The sequence below is a fragment of the Oryctolagus cuniculus genome, chromosome 19 (assembly GCF_051225735.1).
Source record: "Oryctolagus cuniculus isolate XC-2025 breed Fujian yellow rabbit chromosome 19, ASM5122573v1, whole genome shotgun sequence".
Classification (NCBI taxonomy): Eukaryota; Metazoa; Chordata; class Mammalia; order Lagomorpha; family Leporidae; genus Oryctolagus; species Oryctolagus cuniculus.
In genome coordinates this window covers 8512039-8534123 of record NC_142885.1, presented here as the reverse complement: position 1 = coordinate 8534123, position 22085 = coordinate 8512039, and the positions used below count along the sequence as shown (strand labels likewise).

The window sequence follows — 22085 nt, the reverse complement described above, 5'->3', positions numbered from 1 at the left end:
GGGCTCCGGATTCTGTCCTGGTTGCCCCTCTTCCAGGCCAGCTCTCTGCTATGGCCCGGGAGTGCAGTGGAGGATGGCCCAAGTGCTTGGGCCCTGCACCCGCATGGGAGACCAGGAGAAGCACCTGGCTCCTGCCTTTGGATCAGCGCGATGAGCCGGCCGCGGCGGCCATTGGAGGGTGAACCAACAGCAAAGGAAGACCTTTCTCTCTGTCTCTCTCTCACTGTCCACTCTGCCTGTCAAAAAAAAAAAAAAAAAAAAAAGAATTTCCAAGCGGACAATCAGAGAGATTTAAAAAGATTTATTAGAGTCAAAGACCAGAGTGGCATGGAAGGGGGCTTCCAAGAGAGGAAAAAACCCAAAGAACCCTGTGTCACTGGGGTTTTTAAGTATAATTTCTTTTTTTCTTTTTAAGATTTATTTTATTTATTTGAAAGACAGAGTTATAGAGAGAGGTAGAGACAGAGAGGTCTTCCACCCACTGGTTCACTTCCCAGATGGCTGCAATGGCTGGAGCTGAGCTGATCCGAAGCCAGGAGCCAGGAGCTTCTTCTGGGTCTTCCATGTGGGTGCAGGGGCCCAAGGACTTGAGCCATCTTCCACTGCTTTCTCAGGCCATTGCAGAGAACTGTGTTGGAAGTGGAACAGCTGGGACTCGAACCAGATGCCGTCACTGCAGGCTGGGGCTTTAACCCATTGTGCCACAGCTCCGGCCCCTAAACTACAATTTCGAAGGGGGAGAAAATAAACTTGGCAATCAGGTTGGCATTCAGTTACCAGGCAGGCACAAAACCCATCGAAAGACCTGATTTACAATTCTCCATCCTGTCTGGATGCTCAGGATAAAACAAAAAGCCATCCAGAAGGGTGGGATAGGTAACTTGTTTTCACAATAAGCTATGAGCTCAGGAAGAGCTCCCTTGCTATTCTCTGGATAAACTTGGGCGGTTTGTTCCTGCACCCATATGGGATGCCAGCACTGCAGGGGCGGCTTTACCGCCATAATGTTCCCCCCTCGCCCCCATTGTTTTCTTCAGTTGTTTCTGCCTTAAAGGGAACAGGAAAAGACTACTTTAAATGTCTTCCCTAGAACCCTGCCTGCACTCAGGGTAATGTAATGATTATTTCCTTGGTGTTGCAAATCTAAATCCAACCAGTAGGGAGGAAATCCCCAGTGAAGATTGACACTCGTACTGTGGGGTATGTGCAAGATGAACACTCGTCACCTGTAAGCTTATGGATGTCCCTTATAGAGCATCAGTGCTGTAATGTCAAGTGGCATCATACATGGAAGCAGCCTTTCACTCAGATGGGGGACAGCTGCCACGTGAGGGCTGCAGGAATCCAGAGTCAAGGGCTGCAGTGGAGGGGCCAGGAAGCTTGCACTTCTCCTTGCCTGAGGTCAGGGTGTGGCAGAGGCTGGAAGCCAGGGAGCGAAGATGGCATGAGTAGGTGAGCACTACCAGGTAAACCCTGCTGCCAATTCTAGGAGCAAAGAAGGTGCAGGGAGGGTGAGCGTGGGCCTTGAGGGTGGGGTCTACACCTACCGGCTGTGGCCTAGGACATGGACGGCCTCACTCCTCTGAAAGGGTTTTGGAGGAGCCTGTCTTAGACACCTAGATGGAATCCACAGAGGTGATGCCCTTGCCGGCCACACAGTGGCTGGCACACAGCTTGTTCAGGGTGGTGTCTGCCATGCGAGCCCACTCTTTGGTATCATCCAGTTAATGCACCATTTTCCTGTGTAGAGCCCGGTTCTGGTTAGCCTGCTCTCCCCATGACAATGGCAGGGTGGGAAACAGGGCATAAACCTAGGTTGTTCTGGGTATTTTTTTTTTTTTATCAGTTCTGCAGGTCCTGTAAGAGTCCAGTTGTCTTGGGAGGCAGTAGTGGCCAGGGCATCTCCCAGTTGACACTTTGAGCTGATTCTGTTTGGCCTTGATGCCCAAATTTCTTTTCTTTCTTTTTTTTTTTTTTTTTGACAGGCAGAGTGGACAGTGAGAGAGAGAGACAGAGAGAAAGGTCTTCCTTTGCCGTTGGTTCACCCTCCCATGGCTGCCGCGGCCAGCGTGCTGCGGCCGGCGCACCGCGCTGATCTGATGGCAGGAGCCAGGAGCCAGGAGCCAGGTGCTTTTTCCTGGTCTCCCATGGGGTGCAGGGCCCAAGCACCTGGGCCATCCTCCACTGCACTCCCTGGCCACAGCAGAGGGCTGGCCTGGAAGAGGGGCAACCGGGACAGAATCTGGCGCCCCAACCGGGACTAGAACCCGGTGTGCTGGCGCCGCTAGGCGGAGGATTAGCCTAGTGAGCCGCGGCGCCGGCCGCCCAAATTTCTAAATGCTGCTTTGGTAATCAGTGGTTTTAGGCATCATCTCTCAGCATCCCACCATGAAGCTGAGGATTCGGCACTTTCCCCAGCCCCTACCACACATTGCCCATATCCTGGGCTGCCAATTCGGTGGTAATCATTTTGGTTAGAACCGTATTTGTTGTGGTTGTTGTTGTCAGAGCCAGATTTGCATTCAGCCTGGCTTTTATCAAGCCTTTTGGGCAGAGCACTGGGTTTGTGGGTGGCTGATGAATTCAACCTGCAGGCCCAGAACTAGCAGGAAATCCAGCAGACTCACTCTTTGTGTCCTAAGGGGGAGTGTGTAGGACGTACACTAGAAGGTTGAGACCTGAAACTGCCATTTGCTAACCATTTGACTTTGATATTTACTAACAAAACATAAATATTCCAGTCTGGGTCTGTTTCCTTGTCTGTGCAGTGCACTAAGACTATCAGTCTTTCTGTCTCAGTGCCAGGAGGATGACATGAAAGACAGTCCTGTTCACAGTCTGACCAGGAGGGAGAGCTTTGCCCTGCCAGAGGCCCCCGCTGTCAGTGGAAGCAGGACACAGGCAGCCCAGCTCTTCTATGGGTTTAGATCACACCTGTAGTGTGGCTGTGTTAGTGTGGTTTTCATGGGAAATATTTTGCTTTTTACATGTTCTTATCTCTGATGTACAGTGGCTGCTCCCCTTCCGACACAACACTGAGGACAAGGTTCCATGGGCATGGAGCTCACAAAGTCATCTTTGAGCCCCAATTAAATTATTCCCCTGTGGTTAATTCTTTTTTTTAATTTTGTTTAAGGAATACAACTTCATGAATTTAATATATACAGATTTGGGGACATGATGATCCCCCCCCACTTCCCTCCCATCCATACTCCCTCCTTTCTTCCTCCTTCCTCCTCTTTTCCCATTCTTATTTTTTAGAGACCAATTTTCAGTTAATTTTTATACTCATAAGCTTAACCGTACACTAAGTAGAGAGTTCACTGACTAGTGTGAAGAAAAAAGAGAAAAGAATAAAACCAAACAAATAAGAAAAACATTGTTCCTTGACAGTCAAGGCAAGGGCTGTTCAAAATCATCACATCTCAAAGTGTTAGTTTTGCTCCTATAGATTACATTTTAAGTACTTATTAGTTACCACAGATCAGAGATACCATATGGTATTTATCTTTATGTGACTGACTTATTTCACTAAGTATAATGGTTTCCAGTTGCATCCATTTTGTTGCAAATGACAGTATTTCATTTTTTTTTACTGCTGTGTAGTATTCCATAGTGTATATCTACACTGTAATTTCTTTATCCAGTCTTCAGCTGATGGACATCTGCGTTGATTATATATCTTAGCTATTGAGAATTGAGCTGAAATGAACATGGAGGGTACAGATCACTCTTTCATATGCTGATTAAATTTCCTTTGGATAAATTCCCAGGAGTGGGATGGCTGGGTCTTATGGTAGGTCTGTATTCAGCTTTCTGAGTTATCTCCATATTGTCTTCCACAGTGGCTGTACCAGTTTACATTCCCCCCACCCTGTGGTTGATTCTAATCGAGGCAAGCGATGACCTGGGCTGGGAAGCAAGCGTCAGGGCGGAGGAGAGGGAGGCGCGGCGAGCACCCACTTCCTCCTCCATCTACTGCTTGTAGACCTTCGGCTTGGTCTGCAGCTCCTCCTCCAGCTCCTGCATGCACTGGTTGGTCTTGTGGTCCTCCTCTTTGAGGTGGCGCTCATTCTCATGCAGCATCTCCAGCTCTCCACGTCGTTTCTGCTCACCCTCCAGTTCCATGTCTAGTTCCTTGATCTGAGCGAGGAAGAGGAATGCGATGAGGGAGCTTGCGTTTTTCTGAACCTCAGAGTTGAGTGACCTTGGATGAGGCATCACAGCCACAGTATCCACCTCCTGCCCCGAAGTGAGCAAATGAGCCTTGGACGAGAGAGGCAGACTCTGCCTTCCATGAGCCGTGCTGTGATCGTCACTGTTTCCTGAGCAGTGGGGGCGCCAGTGGGTTAGGCAAGGTGACTGAACCTTCTGGGTCCTTCCTGCTCTTCCTGCTTCTCATGGGGGAAAGACCAAGGTTTGTTTTTTTTATGTCAGAAATAAGAGACAGGAATAACACTGAGAATGAAGATAGAGGAATAGATGGGAAACTGCTGTGCTTGGCAGCTAAGCATTGTGTCTCTGTGTGGGAGGAAGACGACGGAGGAGGAGAGGAGAACTTTCAGGAAATGAATTAGAGTTGTTGACCTGGTTTCCTTTTCTTTCCTAGCACTCGCATAACTGAATGCCCCATCAAACACAGGTCATGTTTTTGGCAAAGGACACACCACCTCGTCAGGCCGGATGCCCCTCTCTTCTCTCTGGCTTAGCTCAGTGCTGCCCTCACCCTGACTTCCGGCTTCATGGTTGTGCGCTTTCCTCCTTTCAGAGCCAGCTGCCCAGCCTCCCCCTCTTAGCCTGGAGGTCTTTGGAGGTGACCTCATGGTTCTTGATTTTCTCCTGGCGCATGCAGTGGCTCTGCTCTTGCCGGAGTTCTTCTTCCATGTGGGCAGCCTGAGAGGTGGAGACAAGAGCAAGGGTTGGAGCTCCCTGCTCCCCAGGCTCGTTGTGCCTTTGAGAGACGAGGGGACTTGTCTCCTGGTCTCTGGGAAGCCAAGTGGCTGGCAAGAGGATCCTTGATGACAAACAGCTGGCTTTGGTGAGGGGGTGCCCCTGCTCCTGTGTGCTACTAAGTGAGGGGAGGAGGCAGGCTCCCCAACCCCATGGACTCCTGCTGGTGGAGGCCACTCTAACCAAACCCTTTGCTGCCACCTCCATGAGGGGCAAGCATGGAAGGTGCTGGTTCAAGTGCCCAGGTTCTAGCCCCAACACTTGCACGTACATGGGATGAATTCCTTGCCTCTCTGAGATTTGGTCTTATCTCTAAAACAAGGTCATGATCCCTCTGTGTGTTATTCACATTTGGAGATGTATTTGGGTAAAATCATAGGAGATAATAAGGAAGGAAGCATTTAGCTGCGCTGGTAAGGGACTGAGCTATGAGCAGTAAATAGTACCAAGCGCTATCACTGGCAGCAGATAGGGGTCCCTGGATAAGCCAGGGAACTCTTGAGCCACAGCTTTTCATTTGTAAAGTGAATGTCCATTTTTTAAAAATTGGGTTAGTTGTCTTTTTACTGTTGTGCTCAAGGAAGGGGGCCCTGGCTATGTCCCCGCCCCTGCAGGCCTGCCCCACATGTCCACCCTCGGACTCACCCTGCAGGGTCTTGCTCTCCTTCTTCACAGACTCAAGGGACTCCAGGGTCTTCTTGAGCTTGAAGCTCTCAGGTGTCCATGTGGTGCAGCTTCTGTGAGCCGTCCCCCTCCACCTGCAGCACCTTACATTCTGCGGCCGCCCAGTCAGCATTGTGGTGAAGATCCATTGCTTCTTGTCCAGGGTGGCGGCTGCAGTGTTGGCCTTGGGCAAGGTGGAGATCGTGTTCTGGGACCAGACATTTCTGTCCCCTTCCCCTTCCTTCTGTCTCCTACCCAGCCTCCTGTCCTTCCATCCCGCAGTAACTGTGGTGACCATAGACTTCTTAGGAATTGGGATATAATTCAGCACTCGTGGTATAAGCACAGAACAAAGTCTGCAAATAGCTGGATTCAAGTTCTAAAACATGTTTTTAATTGTTTACTTATTTGAGAGGCAGAGTTACAGGCAGAGGGAGAAACAGATCTTCCATCTGCTAGTTCACTCCCCAAATGGCTGCAATGGCCGGGGCTGAGCTGATCCGAAGCCAGGAGCTTCGTGCGTGCAGGGGCCCAAGTACTTGGGCCATCTTCTACTGTTTTCCCAGGCTACAGCAGGGAGCTGGGTCAGAGGTGGAGCAGCCTGGACTGGAATCGGCACCCATATAGGATGCTGGCACCACAGAGGGAGGCTTAACCTACTGTGCCATAGCACTGGCTCCCAGTTCTAAAACTTCTGCTGATAGATATGTGACCTCAGGCAACCCACTTTATTTCCCCAGGCTAGAATTTTCTCAAACCTTCCCAGATTTATGACACTCGATCCAATTTGCCATAGCATATTTCTCTAGAACACAGTGATATACATTACACATCACTAACTTTTTTTTTTTTTTTTGACAGGCAGAGTGGATAGTGAGAGAGAGAGAGACAGAGAGAAAGGTCTTCCTTTTGCTGTTGGTTCACCCTCCAATGGCCGCCACGGCTGGCGCGCTGCTGATCTGAAGGCAGGGTGCTTCTTCTGGTCTCCCATGGGGTGCAGGGCCCAAGGACTTGGGCCATCCTCCACTGCCTTCCCGGGCCACAGCAGAGAGCTGGCCTGGAAGAGGGGCAACCGGGACAGAATCCGGCGCCCCGACCGAGGCTAGAACCCAGTGTGCTGGCGCTGCTAGGTGGAGGATTAGCCTATTGAGCTGCGGCGCCGGCCACACATCACTAACTTTAAAACTGACTTTTTTTTTTTTTTTTTTTTGACAGGCAGAGTGGACAGTGAGAGACAGAGAGAAAGGTCTTCCCTTTGCTGTTGGTTCATCCTCCAATGGCCGCCGCGGCCGGCGCACTGCGGCCGGTGCACCACGCTGATCCAAAGGCAGGAGCCAGGTGCTTCTCCTGGTCTTCCATGGGGTGCAGGGCCCAAGCACTTGGGCCATCCTCCACTGCCTTCCTTGGCCACAGCAGAGAGCTGGCCTGGAAGAGGGGCAACCGGGACAGAATCCGGTGCCCCGACTGGGACTAGAACCTGGTGTGCTGGCGCCGCAAGGCAGAGGGTTAGCCTATTGAGGCGCGGTGCCGGCTAAAACTGAATATTCTTAGACTTTATTTCTGCATGGACTTTTCATGTTTCTCATAACTCCCCAGCAACTGCATATGCATTTACTGTTGTGCAAAAATTAGATTTTGTAAAGTTTTGTTTAACTTCTAAATTTGAGGAACTTAAACCCTTTTGGGTTTCAGGCCTTCCCTCCCCCCCACCCGAAGCTTTTTGTGTGGATGTGACCTTCCACCTGTGTGACCCCTGGACCTGGCCACGTTCTCCAAATGGGCTGAACATGGCCTCTCAAGGCCTGAATCATGATCCTGTCCAGACCAGACCCAGGTGGGTGTGCGCCAGTGGAAACCTTACTGAATTTGGGAAGGGTCTGGCACATCAATCTGAACCGGGGACGCATATGGAGTTATATTTAGCAAGAGAAATGGAGAAGATGCGGCACACCACTTCCTGGAGCACATTTGACTGTTCTTATGGACCTGTGTAAATGCTGCGGGCCCTCTGCATCCGTGGGCTCTGTGTCCACAGATTCAGCCAGCCGTGGAGGCTCTGAGCAGCTCCCGATGCAGCTTCTCAGAGCAGGAGGTGGAGATTACAGGAAGGCAGATTTAGACCTACTGTAGGAAGGAGCTTTAGAAAGTGTTGCTAGGGCTGGAAGGCACTGCACATCGGTGCTGCTTGTATCAGCTGAAACTGGAGGCACCAGCAGGCTGGCTGGGGTCCGCTCCGCGCCCGGGCCCTGGGTGTCCCACACACAGGGTCAGCAAGAGCGTAGCTCAGAGCCACAGTCACAGGTCTGCCCTTACTTCCTCAGGGCCATCAAGCAGGGTATCTGTCTGCTTCTGTAGTTTTTGAATGAGGAAGAAAGCTTGAAGGAGATGAGGGTGCGTTGCTACAGCGCTGGCAAGCTGGCAGAGTGGAGACCTTTACCACTGAGCATGGGCTCTGTCCTGAGCATTGCCCCCAGCCCGCTGGGTTTCAGTGAAGCCTGGGGATGGTTTTTTTTTTTTTTGAGGATATCCAGAGCTTTATTTTGTAATGCAGAGGCCACACCATGGCCCCAACTGGGGATGATTTTTAAGATTTATTTATTTTTATTTATTTATTTGAAAGGCAGAGCTACAGAGAGGCAGAAAGAGAGAGGTCTTCCATCCACTGGTTCACTCCCCAAATGGCTGCAATTGCCAGAGCTGGACCAATCCAATCCGAAGCCAGGAGCCAGGAGCCTCTCTGGCTCACCCACGCTAGTGCAGGGGCCCAAGGACTTGGGCCATCTTCTACTGCTTTCCCAGGCCATAGCAGAGAGCTGGCTCGGAAGTGGAGCAGCTGGGACTCGAACCGGTGTCCATATGGGATGCGGGCACTGCAGGCAGCAGCTTTACCTGCTATGCCACAACGCCGGCCGGAGGATGCTTCTTGAGCACCTCAGAGTCAGGGAAGCCGTGTCTGGAACCTGAGCCACAGCTCCCGATGTCCCTGCAGGCAGCCTGAGGGCATCGGGCAGTCCTTAAAGGGGGACCTCAGAGCTGGCAGTGCACAGAGTGGGCGCCTTTGTCCCGCCTCTCTGTCCTCCTCTTACAGGAGCCCTCTGTGCTCTTCCTTCTGCTGATCTTGATCCTGGCCCCAGCAGTGGCTGGTTGTCTTGAGCCACCCATGAACCCTTCTCGGCCCACCTGTCCAGCCCAGGAGGATGCTCACTCGGTCTCCTCCAGCTCCTCGGTCCTCTGGATGGCATCGGTCTCAGACTTGGTGCTCCAGGTGGTCACCTGGGTGTTGAGCTTGGACATGAGGTGCTGCAGCTCTGACTTGTCCCCCTGCCCCTCCTCCAGCAGGTCCAGGTCATGCTTGGTGCTGGCGAGACTCACCACAGCCATGCTGTGAGACTGTGGACAAGCTGGGCAGGAGCCACTGCTTAGGATATATATGACTCTGGCTCCACAGTGACAGCAGGTAAAGGTGTGATTGCACGGTACAAACTGTTGGGTTTTATTTTCCTTTTCTTCCAAGTGTTGGCCATAAGAGTGTATAATTCTGTTTAGATCTACCCATCACATGCTTCAGTTTCGTGGTTAACTTTTTACTTACTACAGTACAATATTATTTTTCATGTTCTGTCCGCAGCTGTATAACCTATGACTTGAGCAACTCTGTCACCACCAACTCCATCCCTAGGCAAACCTTCAACTCTTCATCCAGGTGGCTCTTGTAATCATCCACTTGCCATGTCAGAGAAGTCTTTACCCAGAAGATTTGATTGAGCCGGCTCTGGGAGTCCTCATTTTCCCAGCTCAGTTCACTGTTTTCGGCTGGGTAAAAAGGGGATGGAAGGAAGAGTAGGTGGAGAACTCGCTCCCCAGCCAGCCAAATCCTGGATTCCCCAGGGCATTTGCTCCTAAAGTACCCAGTAAACATGGTAGCTTGGCCAACCGAGCTGGAAAGGGAGCACAGTGAACCGTGATGCCACCGCCTAGGTAAGGGTTCCCAGGAAGGGAGCAGTGCCCAAGGGTTGTCAGCATCCATGTCATGTGTGTGCAGCGGGGGCCTCAGGTAACAAAGCCCCCAGCCCCTGTCGGGAGATACAGCAATGAACTTGGGAGGAAAGAGCGGGGCAGCGTTTACCTTGAAACCACCCCCAGCCAACTCTCCCGCCAGAGGCTGGGGAGGTTCACGGTGTGAGGAAGAAGAGCCAGGGCTTCCAGTCCTACTCTGAGTCACTTCAGCTCCCCAACATCTGCTTTTCTTACCCATCAAATGGGGATGTTGGTTTGTTAGAAGTATTCAGAATGTGGTAAGCCCGGCCTTAGGGTGCCCACAAGTTCTCTTCCTGTCACGGAGCCCTTCCTAAGGCCCCCAGGGAGTACCGAGTTCTCTCGGGGAAGGCACCTCTGACTTCCTGCTTACTCCTGATGAGAGCCCAGCCTCTGCAGAGGTGGACGGTCACTTGTGTACTCTCAGATTGCAAGTGGTTTTTGTCAGAGAGGCACAAGCTTTCTTCTGTCTACCAAGCTAATCCCAGAGGCGCCAGCGTTACCGTCCTGCAGGCCACAGGGCAGTTTTGCGTTTTTCTTACATTCATTTCCTGGCTGACTGTGTCAATCTCTGCTTCTCAAATGCTCTTTGAAGGCAGCTTTATCCTTTTTCTGGTTCCCTCACTGATGAATTAAATAAAGTCTTGACATGTGTGCACTTTATATGAGTATGTGGGTCATATCTTGAAGTGTATAAAATTGTATCCCCTGGGTATTAACATCCCTCCTGCTGATCTCCTGGAGCAGGTGAGAGAGATCGGAAAATGCTTGCAATGGAGTTCCCTTTTGTACCTTGTGAAGGTGTTACCTGGAGCACTCAACAGGTGGGATCCAATCCCCTTCTGTCTTCCCACGGGCGTAGGATGTGAGGACACAGGTACTCCTCCTATTCCCCTGAGCATCTCTGTTTCTTTCCATGCCCTGCAACTCGAGAACATGGAGGGGAGGAGCAAGCCCACCTCGGAGGCAGGTGCTAATGGTGTTAATTTCCTCCTGGTTTTGCTCCAGCTCTGCCACCTTGCCACTGGTTTCTGACAAGCTGTCTTCCAACTTCCCGGCTTGGGCCTCAGCATTCATCAGCTCAGGAGGAATGAACTTGGTGGAGAGACGGTGGGGGACGGGGAGTCCCATCAGGACTCTGCCCTGCCTCCTAGCCCTTCCTCCTGGGCGGCCTCCCAGAATGTCCTGGAAACGCCACAGTGGCTCACCGTTTTCTATCAACATGAACCCAGAGCCTTTCGGTTGACTTACAGCTCCTCATTCTCTGGCCCATTCGCTCATTCCCCCTTTCACAGCCTCCAGGGCTCCTGTAGACCAACCCCCGGTATGATGCAGTGGGCTGATTTAAGAAAACACACCAGGGCCGGTGCCGCGGCTCAATAGGCTAATCCTCCACCTAGCGGCACCGGCACACCAGGTTCTAGCCCCGGTCGGGGCGCCGGATTCTGTCCCGGTTACCCCTCTTCCAGGCCAGCTCTCTGCTGTGGCCAGGGAGTGCAGTGGAGGATGGCCCAAGTCCTTGGGCCCTGCACCCCATGGGAGACCAGGAGAAGCACCTGGCTCCTGCCTTTGGATTAGCGCAGTGCGCCGGCCGCAGCATGCCAGCCATGGCGGCCACTGGAGGGTGAACCAACAGCAAAAGAAGACCTTTCTCTCAAAAAAAAAAAAAAAAAAAAAACACACACACACACACACACACACACACACCAGGAATAGCACAGGGGTCTGTGGATAAAGCAGTAACTGCAGATGCCTCAGGACTGTGGCTGGGCCTGAGATCCTCGAGACATCGTCTTCACTTACTTTAGTTTTTTATTTGAAAGGTAGAGAGAGATCTTCTACCTGCCGGTTCACTTCCCAAATGCCCATAGCAGCCGGGGCTGGACCAGGCTGAAGTCAGGAGCCTGGGGTGGCAGAGACCAAAGTATTTTGGCCTTCCCCTGTTGCCTACCAGGGTGCACGCTAGCAGGAAGCTGGATTGGAAGTAGAAGTGCACATGAACCCAGGTACTTGGATCCAGGATGCAAGTGTCATCTCCACTGAGCCAAATGCCCACCCCTCTGCTTAGCTTGGGAACCTCTCCTGCCTGGTGTCCCAGGAGGCCCTTCGCGTGGCAGGTGCTCAGCAAATGCAGGTTGAACTTCATAGTCTTCTGTCATGGATCATTTTTATTTTTGGGGGGGGGATTGTAGCAACACCTTATCCCCTTACTAGTCTCTTAATTCCTTGAGGACATAGTTAAACTAGTGTAATGATCCTTGTAATAGGGCGTTTATCAAGCATTTCTTACATACCAGGGACTCTACTCACCCTCACCATAGTGTGTTAAGCGAAGATGTCACTTTCACTTTTTTTAAAAAAGATTTATTTGAAAGGCAGAGTTACAGAGAGAGAGAGAGAGAAGGAGAGGCAAAGAGAGAGAGACAGAGAGAGAGAGAGATGTTCCATCCGTTGGTTCACTCCCCATTGACTGCAATAGCTGGAGCTGCACCGATCTGAAGGCAGGAGCCAGGAGCTTCTTCAAGGTCTCCCATGTGGGTGCAGGGGTCCAAGGACTTGGGCCATCTTCTACTGCTTTCCCAGGCCACAGCAGAGAGCTGGATGGGAAGTGGAGCAGCTGGGACTCAAACCGGCACTGCAGGTGGTGGCTTTACCCGCTACGCCACAGCGCCGGCCCCCACTTCCACTTTTGAGAAGAGGAAACTGAAGCACCTTTAGGTTATGTAGTTTAGGTCAAACAGCCAGCCAGTGCAGTCTGTGATGGATTCTTCCCAGCCCCCTCACAAGGTATAGAACGTGTGTCAGGCCCGTTGGCAGCTCGCCACGTTTGGTAAGGAGCCGAACGCCGGGTCACTTCCCTCACCTTGGACTTCTGCAGTGTCCATGCTGGCACTGAGGTCGTCGATCTCAGCCTCCATGACCTGCTTGTCCTTCTCCAGCTTGGACTCGATCCTCTGTAGGTTCTCTGCGTGCTTCATCAGCTCAGCCGTGGAGTCCATGTGCTTCTTGCACAGCGTGGAGGCTGTGGCCTCGCTCTGCAGGGCCACCTCCACCAGCTCACGCCACAGCTTCAGCACTCGGCCTCCCTCTTGTGGTTCTGCCGTCTGGGGCAGAGGAGGAGCAGAGCTTAGCAGAACTGGCTGGTCCTGGCATCTGCTCACTGGTCCCCTGATATTCCTGCACCCCACCAAGAGAGTGTCCTGGTGAAATTTGTCAGCCTTTGGCCCTGGATGGGTTGCCCATAGGAAATGTTTAGATAGTGTATGCTGAACTGTACTTCCCAAAAGATATATCCAAATCCCAACCTTGGGCATTTTATTTGGAAATGGGGTCTTTGCAGAAGTAGTTAGTTAAGATTAGGGTAGACTGTAATCCCATGAGTGGTCTCCTTTTTTTTTTTTTTTAAATAAACTTTTTTTTTTTTTTTGACAGGCTGAGTGGACAGTGAGAGAGAGAGACAGAGAGAAAGGTCTTCCTTTTGCCGTTGGTTCACCCTCCAATGGCCGCCACGGCTGGTGCACCGCGCTGATCCGAAGCCAGGAGCCAGGTGCTTCTCCTGGTCTCCCATGGGGAGCAGGGCCCAAGCACTTGGGCCATCCTCCACTGCACTCCCGGGCCACAGCAGAGAGCTGGCCTGGAAGAGGGGCAACCGGGGAGTGGTCTCCTTTTAAGAAGGGGGAAGTGTGGACTCAGGGAGACACACAGATGAAAGTTGTGTGATGACAGAGTCAGAGACTGGAGTGCTGCAGCTATCCCAGAAGCACCAAGGATTGCCTACAGTCACCGGGAGCTAGGAGGGATTCTCCCTCGGAGCCCCCAGGAGCCCCCAGCCTTGCCAGCACCTTCATTTTGCCATTCCAGCCTCCTGACTGAGAGAATGAATTTCTGTATTTTTAAAAATTTTTTTAATTTTTTAAAAATTTTATTTAAGGAATACAAACTTCATGCATTTAATATATACAAACTTGGGAACATGGTGATTCTTCCTCTCCTACCTCCCTCCCACCCTTCTTCCTCCTCCCTCTCCCTTTCCCATTCTTACTTTTCACAAAAGTCAGTTTTCAGTTAATTTTATACTCATAAGATGAACCCCATACTAAGGAGAGAGTTCACCAAATAGTATGAAGAAAGTCTGATGATTTTTTTTTTTGGACAGGCAGAGTGGACAGTGAGAGAGAGAGACAGAGAGAAAGGTCTTCCTTTGCCGTTGGTTCACCCTCCAATGGCCGCCGCGGCCGGCGCACCACGCTGATCCGAAGGCAGGAGCCAGGTGCTTCTCCTGGTCTCCCATGGGGTGCAGGGCCCAAGGACTTGGGCCATCCTCCACTGCACTCCCAGGCCACAGCAGAGAGCTGGCCTGGAAGAGGGGCAACCAGGACAGAATCCGGCACCCCGACCGGGACTAGAACCCGGTGTGCCGGCGCCGCAAGGCGGAGGATTAGCCTAGTGAGCCATGGCGCCGGCCCAAAAGTCTGATGATTTGTTAAGCAGCCCCAGGAAAAGCAACCCTCTCCTTCACCCATGTGTAACTTTGACGTTCTCCACGTGTGGACCATGGCCCAGGGAATTGGTGTGCCCTGGGAGCACATCAGAAATGCAGAGTGCTTGGACTAGCCCTGTTGAACTAGGATCTGTGTGTGTGTGTGTTTAAAGATTTATTTATTTTATTTGAAAGACAGACTTGCAGAGAGAGCAGCAGAGATAGAGAGATCTTCCATCCTCGGGTTTACTCCCCACGTGGCAGCAACGAAGCTCCTGATCTGAAGCCAAGAGCCAGGAGCTTCTTCTGGGTCTCCTGCGTGGGTACAGGGCCCAAGCATGTGGGCCATCCTCTGCTGCTTTTGCGGGTGCATTAGCAGGGAGCTGGATCAGAAGTGGAGCAGCTGGGACTTGAATCAGCATCCATATTGGATGCTGGTGCCACGGGCGGCGGCTTTACCCACTATGCAACAGCGCCAGACCAGATCCCAAGGATCCATGTGCCACAAGTTTGAGATTCTCAGATCTCAGTCAACCCTGGACTCTGGGGATTCCCTGCTTGCCTCCCTGACCAGCCAGTTCTCCTCTCAGGCCTCTCTGCAACCCAGCTCCCATCAGGCAGTCCCTCCTCCCTGGCCTAGCTCTCGCAGCTCCCAATCCCCACCTCCTCCTGTTCTTTTGGCCTAGAAGCAGTAACAGCCCCAGTGCTGTCAGTCTCTGGCACCTCAGCGCCCTGTTGTTTTTCTTGGCCTCCCATGGTTCATGCCTTATCATTCAAGCCACCTAGACTGGTATTTCTTGCCAGGACACTGACCATGGCCAGGCACTGGCTTTGGCTCTGGACACACGCCCACTGTGAGAGGCCAGGGGGTGATAAGTAGGCCCAGAGTCCAGGCAGCAACTGGGAAATGGCACTCGGCCTTTCAGGGACAGAAACGCCCGTCCTGCTTCCTGCTGGGACTGAGGGTCTGTATGTGTACGAGCGCTGACCACATAAACTAGAAGCACTCAGGTGCATTAGAAAAAGTTGTAGCCGGGCATCGAGAGCCGTGGCTGAGACTCCAGCCCCCACCTCCCTCTCGGAGGGGTGCCCTCGGGGTACTAGGCTCACCATGTTCATGGTATTAACCGTGTCTTTTATTTTTTGAGTACTTGTGCTTTGACTCTGGGAGCCTGGAGGGATGGCCCCTCCCACAGCCAGTCTGTTCCTAGAGAGAGGAAATAACTTGCCCTACAGTGTCCTGTTCTAATGCAGACCCACCTGTCTAGAGCCCACCCCTCCAGCCACCTCCTGTGTGGGCTTCTCACCTTCTACTACCCACCTCCCCAGTCACTCTGCAGTAATAGTGGGTAGGCCGTCATCCACCTGCCCTAACCACTATCCAGTAATAGTGGATAGGCTATCATCACCTTCCCTAACCACTCCACGGCTGGTGCCAGACTACTAGGCTCATCCCTACTCCCCAGAACTCTCCACAATTATTCAAACCAGACAATCCTATGCATGCCCACCCTGCCTTGCCTGTTCCCACAGAGAGCAAGGTTAAGGCTCTTGCCTACTTTCCCCATCTCTGCTGCCTCTTGGACAACTCCAGTGCTTCCCAGTATGGCCCTGCATGGTGTGTTGGTCCATTCCTCTGGGGAATGGTAGCAGTTATCCCCTGACATGCTGGCCGTACTCTAGCTCACATGTTCCGTTTATTCACGATATTTAAAACACCTGCCGGGGCTGGTGCTGTTGTGTGGTAGGTTAATCCTCTGCCTGTGGTGCCGGCATATGGATGCCGGTTCATGTCCTGGCTGCTCTTTTTCCTGTCCAGCTCCCTGCTAATGCACCTGGGAAAGCAGCGGAAGATGGCCCAAGTGTTTGGACCTTTGCATCCATGTGGGAGACTCAGAAGAACCGCCTGGCTCCTGGCTCCAGATTGGCCCAGCTCTGGCCATTGCAGCCATCTGGGGAGTGAACCAGCAGATGGAAGACCTCTCTCTGTCTCTCCCTCCCTCTGTGTGCAGCTCTGCCTCTCAAACAAGTAAATAAAGAAAGAAATCTTAAAACAAAACAACACACCTGCCCCTGCATCCAGCTTGTCTCATTACTGAACTATGGAGCCCCAGCAGAAAGTGGACTGAGTCAGCCCCTCTCACATCTATTTCTAGCCATTGGCTTCCCCTCATGTCAGTCCCAGGAACTGAGCAGTCACCAGCTGGTCTTTGTCCTACTGCTCACAACTCCGCCTTCTCCTCCCTTGCAGGCAGGCAGGGCTGCGCACCCCCAGGCCCCTTGGGGATGAGTACCTGAGCGGACGTGGCTCCACCAACCTCCTCTTGTCTGTCGCAGAGCTCCGCCAGGTCCCAGGAGAGGTCACTGTGTTGCTTCTCTCCCTGGGCGAGAGTGAATGATGCTGTTGGGAGCCAGCTAAAGCTTCCTTCTCTCCTGTAAAGGCTGTGATGGCCACTCATGTCTGGGAGGCAGGGGCCTGCACCTGGGGAGCCCTGCACGCTGCTCAGTCACGGATGCTGCTCATCTCTCTCCCCACGGGGGTCTGTGCTCCAGCCTCATCTGGCTGAATTTGGAGTTTAGGCGCATTACGATTCATCTCCCAGCAGCTTCCTGGCCGCACTCTCCTGAAGGCTCCCCTCCTTCAAGCCTCCCTTCACTCTCTGTTCTTCTTTTTTTTTTTAAAAAAGATTTTTTATTTGAGAGAGTTACACAGAGAAAGGGAGAGACAGAGACAGGTCTTCTATCTGCTGGTTGGCCAGAGCTGGGCCAATCCAATCCAAAGCCAGGGTTCAGGAGCTTCTTCCAGGTCTCCCATGTGGATGCAGAGGCGCAAGCACTTGGGTCATCTTACACTGCACTCCAAGGCCATAGCAGAGAGCTGGATTGGAAGAGGAGCAGCCAGGACATGAATCGGCAACCATATGGGATGCAGGCACCACAGGCAGAGTCTTAGCCCACTATACCTCAGTGCCAGCCCCTCTTGTTCTTCCTTAACACATGCTTTCTCCTTTTCAATTTTTTAAATTTTATTTTTTTATTTTTTATTTTTTTAAAATTCACTTTATTTAAAAGGCAGAGGGCCAGTATTGTGGTGCAGTGGGTTAGGCTGCAACCTGCAACACTGGCATCCTATATGGGTGCCAGTTCAAGTCCCAGATGCTCCACTTCTGATCTAGCTCCCTTCTAATGTACCTGAGAAAGCAGCAGTGGTTGGCCCAGGTTCTTGGACCCCTGCCACCCACATGGAAGGCCTGGATAGAATTCTAGGCTCCTGGCTTTGGCCCAGCCTGGCCCTGTCTGTTGTGGCCATTTGGGGAGTAAAGCAGTAGATGGAAGATTTCCCTCTCTGTAACTCTGCCTTTGAAATAAATAAGTAAATATTTTTTTTTAAAGGCAGAGAAAAAAAGCATGGGGAGAATGCAAGGAGCCAACAGGGCTGCTCCCTTAGCTGCGGCATCAGAATGTTCCCCACGTGCTGGGGAATGTGTCATACTGGTTCCCTGTACCCTGTACCATGTACCTGTGTCCTGGGCTGGACCCGGTCCCCAGCTGTAGAAAAGGCCCTAGGAGCTGGGTGTTCCCTGTGGATCTGGGTGTTGAGCTTGCCAATGCTCTTGGTCAAGTGTTTCGTCTTGTCCTCCTCAGCTTGGAGGTCGTCTAGGGTTTTCTGGAAGGAAAGACACACGTGTGTGTCCCACAGGGTACAGCAGGAGCTGCTGGATATACCAGGTGCCAGTTGTCGCTTCTTAGCTGTGTGGCCCCTGGGACTTGAGGACTTGAGTTGACTTTAGTGGATGGCTACTGAGCAGCAGCCCCGGGCACTGGGTGAGGCCGGGACACACAGATCTGGGCAGCTTTTGGCTGAAAGTGGGCCCTCAGAGGTCCGTTGGAGGCTCTAGTTCTCCAGGGGACATTTTGGAAATCCGTGGGGGTGCTTCCGGTTGGCACAGTGATTGGAGGTCCCACTGATGTTTACTGGTTGATTCCAGGGACACTGGAGGTTCCGCCTTGCACTGGACAACTCAGCACCATGAAGAATAATACTGCAGTCCACATGCTTGATGTTCCACCCAGGCCTTCAGGTGAGTAAAACTAACTGTTCACTCCCATGTAAACCCAGCACCCCAGCACCCTAGCCCACCTGGCCTAGCACATTTCTTTCTCTACAACACACTGCACATTTAAAGAATGATTTGCATAAAACCGGGGCTTTCTGTTTGCTACTGTTCACAACCTTCCCAAGAGTTGTCCACCGTTCTGTGATCACGTCTCTGCAGCAGCCACATCTTCCCATCCGAGTTGCACTACACCCTCCCGCGCCCATCTGCGGCCGGCGGAGATGTCTCCTGGTCCACCTGCCCGGGCTCTGACACACTGATGGACGCGTTATTTATTATGAGTGACTTTGCGTTCATTTCGCGCTTATATCAAAGGGATCACTGTTGATTTTTTTGAAGTTGTGTGTTATATTATTTATGCTTTCTATTTCTGGATAGTAAGAGGGTGTTCCAAAATACAGTCAATCCTCATCACTCGTGAATCCTCCATCTGCAGTCCCAAATCCATTCTCACGGTGCTCTCCTGGCCAGCTGTGAACATGGCACACATAGAGGGATTCTGGAGTCGTCCACCGTGCACTCTCCCAGCTGAGGTCAAAGAAGGCAACACTCTGCCTTCTTACTTCAGCTCCCGTGCTGTGAACAGGGGTCAGTTCTGTGCTCTGTTTGGTGTCATGGCTTCTGCATTTTCACGACTGGGGTTGGTGATTTCACGGCCTCAGTGGCTCCCAAATGCAGGGCTGAAGTGCTGGCCTGTGTTCCTAGTGCAAGAAGGCTGAGATGGGCCCCGTGGAGAAAATCTGTCTTTTAGATGTACTTCACTAAGCCCCAGGTCACAGTGAGTCCAAAGTTAACAAATCAACCATGTGTATTAAAGCAGGCGTGTTTAAAGAGAAGCCCACACACGGGGCTGGCATTGTGGTGCTGTGAGGTAAGCCACGGCCTGTGACATTAGCATCCCATATGATTACTGGTTTGAGTCCCGGCTGCTCCACTTCTGATCCTTCTCTCTGCCAATGTGCCTGGGAAAGCGTGGTGATGGCCTGAGTACTTGGCTTGTTGCTATCCATATGAGAGACCTGGATGGAGTTTCTGCTTCCTGGTAATGCATGTGTTGTAATCATACGTGTTATGCATTGGTTGGTTGACAAAAATGTTAAGAGCAAAGGCTCGCGGGAACCTAGCCCTGTATTTCCCCTAGGAGCAATGGTTCATGTTTGCTGACCGGTGTCTGTGGCCCCTTTGCAGAACACGGCTCCTATGGATGACAAGAATCGGCGTGTTTGTTCTAAAGGGGGCTTTGGGTATGATGTTGTCGAGAACCGCAGTCTAAGAGGGAGGAGCTCAGGGGATGTGTTGTGGATTCATGGTGTCAGCAGGTGCAGCAGTGAAGGTCCCCTGTCCAGCCGGGGGCTTTCACTTGCTCTGTACACCTGTGTCTCCCAGAGGCGCTTTGCGCCCTGGTCAGCCTTGGTGGCCTGTCAGAGCCTGAGCCTGGGAAAGTCGTGGGGGTCTCCTCGTGCCCTCAGGAGCTCCTGACCTGTTGTTGCCGTGGTGTCACTGTGGCTTAGAGCACACGGAGCCCTTCTCTACGCTCCACTTCATGCTCGCAACTCTGGCGACCACTCTCAACCTCATTCATAATTACTGACGGCTTCCCCACTTCACTCCCAAAGCTCTCCTAGTTGTGGTGATAAATGACCTGGTCACCCTCCTGATGACACACCTGGAAGGAAGGTGACAAGCTATGGCCATGCCCACTTCACTGATGAGGGAGTTGAGATGTCACGGAGCCCCCAGCCGAGGGTGGCAGGGGCAGGATTTGAACATGGTCTCCCGCTGCACGGGCAGAGCGTGTTGTGCCAAGCCCCGCCCATCTGCCGAGGGGAGCCCACGGGGGGCCCTACCTGGCGCAGCTCCTCCAGAGCCCTCTTCTGGAGCTTGGCCATGGGATCTGGATGGCGAGAGAGGTCCCCGGGGGGTCAGGGTGCCTGGAGACTGCGGCGGGAGACAGCTTTAGTGGGGGAAGAGAGGAAGGCCCTCAGCTTAGTGGCAGCCTCAGGTCTCCTGGGAGCTTAAGTGCTGAGGCCAGGGCACATCCCACACCACCCAGGTCAGAATCCCGGGCTGGAGGGGAGGCATTCAGAACGGGGTCCTCGCACCTCAGCAGTTGCTAGGAGTGGGCCAGAAACACAGACCCTCGGTTCCCGCCGGTCCTGCCAATCCAGAGTCCACAGCTTGCCGATACCCCTGGAGGCGTGTGTGCACGTCAGAGTCCAGAAGCCTGTGGCTGGTGGTGCAATACAGCGGGTAAAACTGCTGCCTGTGACACCGGCATCCCACATGGGCGCCGGTTCATGTCTCAGCCGCTCTACTTCTGAACCAGCTCCCTGCTAATGTGTCTGGAAAAAGCAGCACAAGATGGCCCAACCTGGCTCAGCCCTGGCCATTGTAGCCACTCAGGGAATGAACCAGTTGATGGAAGATGTCTCTCGCTGTCTCTGTCTTTTTCTCTTTCTCTGTAACTCTTTCAAACAAATCAATAAAATCTTCAAAAAAAAAAAAAAAAAAAAAAAAAAAAAAAAGCTGAGGAGCACAGGTTGAGGCAGAATCCAGGTTGGGCTGATGGCCCAAGCAAATGTAGCCCTGAGGTTGGGCTGTCTCAGATTCCATCAGCTGCGAGCAACAGGTTAGGCCGTGCCCCAGACCTGCTCACTGAAATCTGCATCTTAACGAGACCAGGTGGTGGGAGCACCTTGCGGTCAGTGGGGAGATCCAGGAGAATTGAGGGCGCTCAGGTGGGATGTCACTGTTAGTCAGGCTCTGCCATCTCACCCGCCGACCTCGCAGTGCCTGTGCTGGCTACCCGCCCAGCATCACACCAAGCTTTGTTTTAGCGCCGGGTGTGAACGAACCAGCCCTGAACTAGGCAAGGCAGGGGGCACCATCAGCCAAGGTTGCAAAAAAGAGGGGACTGAAATTCCAAGGGAGGGCAGGCGCCCGTGGCTCACTAGGCTAATCCTCCGCCTGCAGCGCCGGCACCCCGGGTTCTAGTCCTGGTCGGGGCACCGGATTCTGTCCCGGTTACTCCTCTTCTAGTCCAGCTCTCTGCTGTGGCCCAGGAAGGCAGTGGAGGATGGCCCAGGTCCTTGGGCCCTGCACCCGCATGGGAGACCAGGAGGAAGCACCTGGCTCCTGGCTTCGGACAGGTGCAGCGCGCCGGCCTTTGCAGCCATTTGGGGGGCAAACCAATGGAAAAGGAAGACCTTTCTCTCTCTCTCTCTCTCTCTCTCTCTCTCTCTCATTGTCTAACTCTGCCTGTCAAAAAAATTAAAAAAAAAAAAAATTCCAAGGGAGATGGAGATTTGTCCAGAGGAGGAGGGACTGCCTGGGGTTTCCCAGGATGGGATCAGAGGTATAAAATAACACAGACCACAGAGTCAAAAATCAGGCCCAGCGCTGTGACTGCGGGCACGTGGCATGGCGTAGCTTCCCTGACGCTGAGTTCTCTGCACGCGGAATAGGAGAAGTCTTCATCCCGAGCCGTAGAGGGATGGGATACTCAGCCTCAGTCTCCACAGACACAGAATGGGGACAGCAGCTCGAGAAACTTCTCCGGGGTAGCATACAGAGCAGGGAGGTGGGCGGCAGCCTGGGGCACCATGGGCAGAAAATGCCAGTGCCATACACTTTGACCGGTGCAGAGATGCCCATGGCAGAGCAAGAAGGACCGGTGATGGAATGAGGCCCATTGCAGTCCTGGGTTTTTTGGTTTTTGTTTTTAACCTATGGGCTTGGGATCTTACTCAGGTTTCTAAATGTTTTTCCTCCCCATAGGATGTGGTGACAGGCAGGCATCCGAGGAAATCTTTGCAAGGGCCCGGCAGTGAGTGACCGCT

At 52.5% G+C, this 22085-nt stretch overlaps 1 protein-coding gene across 1 annotated transcript; it reads right to left on the bottom strand.

Moving 5' to 3' along the window:
* Positions 1 to 1574: 1574 nt before the first annotated feature.
* On the bottom strand, positions 1575 to 20135 carry MYH16 (myosin heavy chain 16). Its single transcript, XM_089321947.1, is given in 15 exon segments — positions 1575 to 1771; positions 3960 to 4143; positions 4727 to 4788; positions 4791 to 4893; positions 5576 to 5660; positions 8819 to 9003; positions 9299 to 9426; positions 10608 to 10728; positions 10857 to 10862; positions 12519 to 12724; positions 12727 to 12752; positions 16273 to 16274; positions 16423 to 16509; positions 17649 to 17795; positions 20094 to 20135. Coding segments are annotated over 15 exon segments (1581 nt in total).
* Positions 20136 to 22085: the final 1950 nt, after the last annotated feature.